Source organism: Chrysochloris asiatica, unplaced genomic scaffold (assembly GCF_000296735.1).
Source record: "Chrysochloris asiatica unplaced genomic scaffold, ChrAsi1.0 scaffold00203, whole genome shotgun sequence".
Lineage (NCBI taxonomy): Eukaryota > Metazoa > Chordata > Mammalia > Afrosoricida > Chrysochloridae > Chrysochloris > Chrysochloris asiatica.
Window position 1 is genome coordinate 2647833 of NW_006408721.1, and position 9114 is coordinate 2656946.

The 9114-nt window shown below is 42.1% G+C and overlaps 1 protein-coding gene across 1 annotated transcript in view; it reads right to left on the minus strand.

The window, feature by feature from the left end:
* The window catches only part of LAMC2 (laminin, gamma 2), an 83716-nt gene that overhangs the window by 20994 nt on the left and 53608 nt on the right, over positions 1–9114 (minus strand). Inside the window, exons 9-12 of the mRNA XM_006872540.1 lie at positions 4617–4835; positions 3889–4071; positions 2843–3088; positions 466–611 (exon numbers count right to left, since the gene is read on the minus strand). Coding sequence (XP_006872602.1) covers positions 466–611; positions 2843–3088; positions 3889–4071; positions 4617–4835 — 794 coding nt within the window. The remainder of the gene's footprint in view (positions 1–465; positions 612–2842; positions 3089–3888; positions 4072–4616; positions 4836–9114) is intronic.

Consider the following 9114-nt stretch of genomic DNA (forward strand, 5'->3'; position numbering starts at 1 on the left):
AAAAAAAAAAAAAAAAGGAGCAGATGAGACACAGAAATGGGTATACAAATTGGAGAAGACAGAAGTCAACCAAGGAACCAAAGAATGCTTGGGGCTACTGACAAGTTAGGAATGAAGACAGACAAAACCCTGATTTGAAATTTTATACTTTTTCTTTTTTTTTTCCCAAAGCCACCCACATGTGTTATAGCAGCACTAGATACTGAGATAGCTAATATCTACAAAAGGGGTTTTAGAAATAGCATATATGAGAATATATGCATGAAGTATTATTACTATTATATGCTGTTGTTGGGATTTTTCATACAGCAGTGATTAAATGAATAACTACTACCACCACCCCACCCCAGGAGACAAGCAAGGCCCCTCCATCTGTGACACACCATCCAGTGTACACTTCGGGATTTTAAAGTTCTACAGAGGGTGCAGAGGCTGGTAAGAAGCGGCTCCGATGGGTGTGCGTACCTGAATCTTGACTTGGTTATAGCAAGTTGGGCAGCTGGTTAGTGCTGCATGGTCACAGTGGACGCCTCCAAATCCTGGCTTGCAGACACAGCTACCATCACTTCGACACTCCACAGGCTCCGAGCCCATGGTGTTGCAGTTGCAAGCTAGGAACCAGAGACAGACAGACAGTCAGAGAGTGTTCACGACAAGGTAACTCCAGAATCTGGAGGCATGAAAAAGATCAAAGGAAGTTCACAGAGAGCAAAGAATCTTGTTTGCCCTTGTCGATTCATTATGTTGGAGTCCCCTCTTGGTTAGGTCTCCAAGCACATCCCTAACACAGAGAGGTCTTAAGAATCAATCACCTAAGTTTGTTTGGTATGTGTGCATAAAGACATGTTACAATAGTCTGTCATTTCTTCCTCTTGTTAAACTTTAAGCAGCTTAGAGGTTCTACAGCGTCTACAAGTTTGCTCTCAAGGGAAATAATATTTCTTCTGATCCTATTATGTGCCAGACACTAAACATATTGTACACGTACGCGTCTTCCTCATTTCACAGAGGAAAATGTGAGCTCAGAGAGGTTGAGTAATTTGCCCAAAGTCACACAGCAAGTAAATGAGTGAGGAAGAACATGAATGTGTGTTTATTTGACCTTAACACCTATGCTCTTGTCCTTCTGTTATGCTGACTCTGATGTAGGAAACACAGCAAGGAAGTGACACCTTCATTAATTCAACCAAGTTGACTGAGCACCTACTATGTGGCAGTGGTGGTGATGTGCCATGGAGTCAGTTCCCACTCATACATAGTGACCCTGTTCAGGGTTCCTGAGGCTGTAAATCTTTATGGAAGCAGAAAGCCTCATCTTTCTCTGGCAGAATGGCTGGTAGTTTTGAACTGCTGACCTTGAGGTTAGCAGCCCAATTTGTAACCACTATGCTACCAGAGCGTACCAGGCTCTATTTTAGGTACTGAGGACAAGAGAGTGGATGAAGTTACAATGATTCCCTGTGTTGCTCTATCTTTAGTGCCCACAAAACACTCGCTGCATAGTAATGTTATCACTTTTCTAACTGTACTGTAGCTAGTGGCTTCCTTCTTACAATATTGGTGTGTCTTCCTTCTTACAATATGCGCCCCTCAGAAGCTGGGAATGACAACCACAACATCTAGCTCTGATAGTCAACTGAAGAAATGCATGGTGTAATGCCAGTAAAAATGGCGATTGATAACGCATTTATAGTTAGAATTACAGAGTTTATAATACACTTCCTCATACTACTTTATCTCATTTAATTTATTTTACCTGGAACCATTTTCAGTTGAATAGTATTCATGCATAAGAAAAAATGCAAACCCAGAGAGATTAATAGACATATTCACTATAATGCAATATGTATGCTCAAAATCAGACATGAATTCAGGATTGCTGGCATTCAGTGCGGCTATATGATGGGTGTTTTCTCATCCTCACAGAAGACCGGCAGATTGGAGTCAGGGCTGGTTCAGCCTAGGAACTGCACAGGGTCCTGGTCCCTTGGTAGAAGCTCCAGATGGTATAGAGATTCTCAAGCATTGCAAAGGGTATGGGGTGGGGGCCGGAGTGAGGGGCAGTCTCTGGTGTGAGTGTGAGTTCTCTAATCTGGGTTCCCAGAGCTACTCTGGACATTATAATATGCAAGCTTTGCAGGTGCTGGATTCCAGGGACCGCATGGAAATGTGACTATGGGGTGAGTCTCTGCGGCCTGCCAGCTCCTCTAGGATGGAGCCTGCCTCTAGAATATAGCCTGCCACAAAATTTGCAGGGAGAGCTGAGCCCGAGCACCAGCCAGCACACCCAGCTTTGATCTGCAGCAGCCCTTAGGAAAGCTTCCTGAGAGCTCTCTCTTTGAAGCCGGCAGGTCAGGAGAACATTTGACTGTTTTCTTTCTATACATCAATTACACTGACTTCCTGAGAGGGTCTCTTAAACGACTTTATCGTCCTGCTTCAGTTTGTTCAGGCTTCTTCTCCAGTCAGTCATTTATGACTCTCCCACAACAGGTTTGGCAGCCGCTTCCCTGCTTGTTGGTCTTGGGACAAAGCTTAGAGCTGGTCCCTTTAGTTCTTCCACTTAAGAATGTAAACCTAACCTTTCCACTCCCCCAGCCCCACCATGCCATGCTCCCACGCTCCAGCTGTAGCCCATTCGAACTCCTCCAGTTCTGCCTTCCAGAGTCCTGTACAAAGGGTTGGTCAGAGGCCTTTGACTGGCAAAAGGTCCAGGCTGTTCACAGGTCAGTTGGCCAGAGAAGCCAAAATAACATCACCATAGCAGCTCCAGTTGCCCATGCAGATTAGCAAGCTTATGTGTACACATACACACATATTCTGTCTTGGGATACAGTCCTACCTCGACACTTGTCCTCTGGGTTGGGGGCCAAGGGATCCCCGAAGTATCCAGCTTTGCACTGGTCACAGTGGAAGCCGGCTGTGTTATGGATGCATTTCAAACACCTGCCAGTCAGCCGGTCACAGTTTCCAGGAGCACTGGAGTCCACATTGTCATTGCATTGGCAGGGCTGACAGGGCCTCACTGGGCCACGTTCCCCAAAGGGGTCCCCAAAGTAGCCATCAGCACAGAGCTCACAGCGGGCACCTGGGAATCAACCAATGGCCAAGCCCAAGTTATTATCCACTGGTAGCGAGACCAGACCCAGAGAAACAGAGTAGTGAGTAAGCCTCTAAAGCAGCCAGGGAGACATGCTTCCCCCACCCTTGCTGCCTCCACAAAAATCCCACAGCAACACCAGCAGGAAGTGTCCTCCCAGTTAAGGAGCTGGTTGGGGGAAGTCAGAAATTCTCACAGTGATGGAACTTAAAGCAATGTTCTCAACCGTGCTGATGTTGAATTAATGACTTCATACTGAACAGCACTGAGAGGCTGAGATTTAAGAGTTCACTAAGTTTTCTTTCTTTACCTTCATTTATTTCTTAAAATTTTAGCTAAACCATGTATCTGGTCTGAAATCTTTTCTTGATCTGTTAATACACACCCTGCTAAAACAGCTTTGTATATTTCCTTCTCTGCCTTTGCTCCAAGTTGTTTTACCTCTAGAGCATCACAAAATTCTCTTTAGAAAGAGTTCATTTAAATCCACCTTAAGTAATTGTCATTTCCTGGAGTCCCTGTGTGGTACAAATGGTTAGTGTGCTTGGCTATAAACCAAGAAAGATTGTGGAGGATCAAGCATACTGGGAGGCACATCAAACAAAAGGTCTGGTGCTCTACTTCCAAAACATCAGTCACTGAAATTCCTTATGGAGCACAGTTGACACATATGGGGTCAACTTTTTAAGTGTTAATTTCCTAGAAATTGCTTGAAGTAGAAGCTATTGACACAAATTCACGACATCAGGCTAGGAAGAAGTAGGTCCAGTAGAGGCCCTGGGCCTTACCCGTCACCCCGAGGGGACAGTTATTGCACACCACCTCCTCTGTCTCGGGCATCACCGAGCAGCTGAACCCATTGCGACAAGGGCACGGTTTACAGCTGCGGGGGTCATGTGGATCATTGTAGAAGCCAATGGGGCAGTCGGCACATTCAATGTTAGGATTTTCGTCTCCGGAATAACAGTCTCCTGGGAAGCAAAAGAAGAATGGAGGGGCAGAGAAATGAGTACAGTAAAACATACATTTCCTTTCATATGGAGAATGTGTGGGGCTAGAGCTTAGTAACTCAAGGTCTTTCTTCTGAAGCTTTTTGCAAAGTATCTGAACTCTGGTATTCACCTGGGCCATGACCCTGAGCCCCACCCTCCCTATTACATGCTGAGCACACATACACTTCCTTTGAGAGCCATCACTTCACACTGCTCCCCTGCCCCCCACCACTTGTCGGCACATTCATTTAGACCCTGACATTGCCTTTGATCTCTCCAAACAATTCTTGCAACCTGACACCAATCTCCCCCACCCCCCAGCACTGAACCATGACAGCCATTTCCTGAAACCCAGCACCTTTCTCACAACCTTGAGCCATTTCCATAATGAAAAGGATTGAGCGTACTAAAACACACATCCATCTTCCCCACTTCATCCTTTCCCATCTCTGAAATGAGCACAGGCACTGACTCTCTTTCTGGGAAGACTTCCAGCCACCTGGGCCAGGTGTCTCTTCATTTACCTGTGTCTGGATCACAGGCTCCTCCTCCTTGGCAGTTACATGGGATACAGGTGCCAAAAGGCCCCAACTTGGCGGAATCTCTTTTGTAGCCAGAAGCACAGTCTTGGCAGAACTGACCCTTGTACCCGACAGGACACACGCATTGTTCAACCCAGGGTGCTGGGGCTCCAGAGATGGGGCGGGCTGAGACAAGGGTTACGTTGTCGATGTAGCCAGTACCTGTGATAGAGGACAGCTTAGAAGTGGCACATGGGAAGGTCTAAAGTCAGGGTCATCTTTGGACTTTATTGTTCTTAACTTCGTACCAAAGACAGGGAGTCTTCATCTGTCATGCAACACAGTGAGGTGTACTGCAGCATCTTGGCTGAACACCTCCTCTGGGGTCAAGACAATTTGTTTAAAGTCTGGCTTCCCCCTTATAGGCTGAGTGAATTAGACAAGTCACAAATCCTTTCCATAGCTCCATTTCTTCAACTGTAGAAGAGCGCTAAAAGTGGTATCTGTAATTGATACCCTGATGATTTTTGTGGTATTTATGTGGTATTTTTACTATCTTAGGGTTTTGTGAAAATTATTGCTGCAATGAATAAGCATGTGCTTATAGTAAAGGTTCAATTAAAAAAACACACAAACACCTAGTTGCCATCAAGTCTCTATTCCAACTTAGGATGCCCGTGTGTGTCAGAGTAGAACTATGCACCACAGGATTCTCAATGGCTGGTTTTTCAGAAGGAGACCGCCAGATCTTTCTTTTAAGGTGCTCTGGGTGGGCTCAAACCTCCAAACTTTGGTTTAGCAGCTGAGAGCATTGTTTGCACCACCCAGGGACTCAAAATTTTAATAAACTCTTGTTCTGTTCTTAAATGCTATCGAGTTGATTCCGACTCATAGCCACCCTGTATAGGGTTTCCAAGGAACAGCTGGTGGACTTGAACTGCCCACCTTGTAGTTCGCAGTCCAGTGCTGATCCTACTGCACACCAGGAGTCCTAACAAACTGCTAGCAAACATATTTTCTACTTCCTGCTTTTGTCTCTCCAACAGTGACATGGAAATGACACTCCTACCAGCCACACTTGCTTTTTACATGAGACTAAAAAGTTTAAGGCATTTCTAATAGGATCAGCACTGGATTGTTAACCACAAGGTTGGCAGTTCAAACCCACCAGCTGCTCCTAGGAAACCCTATACAGAGTCACTATGAGTCCAAACTGACTCAAAAGCACTTAACAACAAAAAAAACTAAAGTTCTCTAATTCCAACTACCATAAGATTAATAAGAAAAAAAAAAAAAAAAAAAAAAAGAGGAATTGACAGAATACACAAAGATGCCTGAACATGGTAGAACCATGTATAATCATAAAAGGTAAGTTACTGAGGAATAAATAGAGCTGTGTTGTAAATGCCACATCCTACCTAAGGAAACCTGACCATGCTGTAGATCATCTTCTTCAAATAATCAGTTTTAACCTAAGTTCCTTTGAATTTTTAGCAAGGTAGCATCATTCATTCGTCATTGGTGTTGATCTCTTTTTAGCTAATCATTCTTTTTAAATTTCTTTAAAAATGTAAAAATTTAGACTAGGTCAGATACTCTAAATCAAAACTACCAAGTGTGTAACAAATATTTATAAAAGAGCCAACTCCAATTCTACTCAAAGTCTTCCAGAACACAGAAGAGGAGGAAACTCCAGAATGCATTTTATGAAGTGAGCACAATCCTCATACCAAAAACAAGCAATGACATCTAAAAAAGAAAATTACAGATCAATATCCCTCATGAACATAGAAGCAAAAATTCTCAACAAAATCCTAACAAATAGAATTAAACAACATATCAAAAAACTAACTAAATAAAACATCATGGCCAAGTGGGATTCATACCAGGGATGCAAGGATGATTTAATATTAGACTATCAACGTAATCCACACAACAAAGGGAAGAACTACAAGACACACCAACTGAAACAGACAAGGCCTTTGACAAAATTCAACATCCATTCCTGATAAAACACTCAACAAAATAGGAATAGAAGAGAAATTCCTCAACATAAGTAAGATCATATATAAATTCAACAGTCGACATTACTCTCAATGGTGAACAAAAACCAGACAAGGATGCCCTTTATCACTACTCCTATTCAGGATGGTGCTAGATGTCTTAGCACCAGAGATATAAGGCAAGAAAGAAAAATTAAAGGCATCCAAATTGGTAAAGAAGAAGCAAAACTCTATTTACAGATACTGTATATATGACCCTATACATAGAAAATCCCAAAGACTCAGTAACAAAAAATTAGTGGAACTCATTGAAAGATTCAGCAGAGTAGCAGGGAATAAGACAAATATTTAAAAATCAGTTGGATTCCTTTACATTAATAAAGACGACTCTTAAAAGAAAACCAGGAAAACAATACCATTTACAGTAGCCACTCAATAGATGAAATACTTAGGAATAAATCTAACCAGAGAAACAAGAGACCCATACAAAGAAAACTACAAAACACTACTACAAGAAAACAAAAGAGATTTACAAAAATAGAAGAATATACCATGCATATGGATAAGAAAACTTAACATTGTGAAAATGTCAGCACTACACAAAACAATCTATGTTATTGTTGTTAAGTGCCATCGAGTCGATACCGATCCATAGTGACCTGATGCACAGCAGAATGAAACACTGCCCGATCCTGGGCCAACCAACCGCACTACCATTGCCATGCTTGAGTCCATCGATGCTGCCACTTGGCCAATCCATCTAGTTGGGGGACTTCCTCTTTTTCTCTGACCCTCCACCTTACCAAACATGATATCCTTCTCTAGCGACTGGTCCCTCCTGACAATATGTCCAAAGTATGAGAGACAAAGTTTGGCCATCTTGGCCTCCAAGGAGTATTCTGGCTGCACTTCTTCCAAAACGGATCTATTGGTTCTTTTGGCAGCCCATGGCACTTTCAGTATTCTCCTCCAACACCGTAACTCAAAAGCATCAATTCTTCTACGGTCTTCCTTATTCCAGCTTTTGCATGCATAGGAAGTTATTGAAAATACAATGGCTTGGGTCAGGTGCACCTTAGTCCTCAAGCTGACATCTTTGCTCTTCAACACTTCAAAAAGTTCTTGTCCAGCAGATTTGCCTCATGCAGTATGTCATGTGATTTCTTGACTGCTGCTTCCATGAGTATTGATAGTTGATCCAAGAAGAATGAAGTCCTTGACAACTTCAATCTTTTCTCCATTGATAAGAATGTTGTTTATTGGTCCAGTGGTAAGGATTTTTGTTTTCTTTACACTGAGGTGTAATCCATACTGAAGGCTGTGTTCTTTGATCTTCATCAGTAAATGTTTTAAGTCTTCTTCACTTTCAGCAAGCAAGGTTGTATTATCTGCATATCACAGGTTGTTAATGAGTCTTCCTCCAATCCTGATGCCACATTTTTCTTCATATAACCCAGTTTCTCAGATTATTTGCTCAGCAAACAGGTTGAATACGTATGGTGAAAGAATACAACCCTGTCATACACCTTTTTAATTTTTAAACCATTTAGTGTTCCCATGTTCTGTTTGGACCACTGCCTCTTGGTCCAGGTACAGATTCCTCATGAGCACAATTAAGTGTTCTGGAATACTCATACGTCACAATGTTGTCCATAGCTTGTAAATACACTGTCAAACATAGCTAAAAACATACAAACAGTAGAAAACAAAATAGATGACTGGGACTTCCTAAAAATTAGACACTTAATGTACATCAGAAGATTTTGCCAAAAGAAATCCTACAGACTGAGAAAAAAATTTTTGTAAGCAACATGCCAGACAAGGGACTAATCTCTAAAATCTATAGAAAACTATAACACCACGACAAGAAAAACAAACAACCCAATTAAAAAATGGACAGAGGACATGAACAGACACTTCACCAAGGAACTCATTCTGGCAGCCGACAAACATATGAAGAAATGTTCGTGATCATTAGCCACTAGAGATGAAAATCTCTACAATGAGATATCATCTCACCCCAGCATTAATAGCAAAGTTAAAAAAAACAGAAAACAACAAATGGTGGTAAGGTTGTGGAGAGACTGGGACCCTCCTACATTGCTGGTGGGACTGTAAAATGGTTTAACCCGTGGAAAACAGTATGGCGCTTCCTCAGTAAACTGGAAATAGAAATACCGTATGGCTCAGCAATCCCTCTACTTGGTATATATCCATAAGAAATAAGAGTTAGAACACGAGTAGATATATGCAAATCAATGTTTATCTCAGGGCTATTTGCAATAACAAAAAGATGAATCAGCCTAAATGCCCATCAATGGAAGAATGGATATAAAAAACTGTGGTATCTATACACAATGGAATACTATGCAACATTGAAAAGTAATGATGAATCTGCAAAACACCTCATAACGCGAATGAACCTGGAGGACATTACACTGAGGGAAATTAGTTAATCACAAAAGGACAAATATTGCATTAGACTACTATCATAAAAA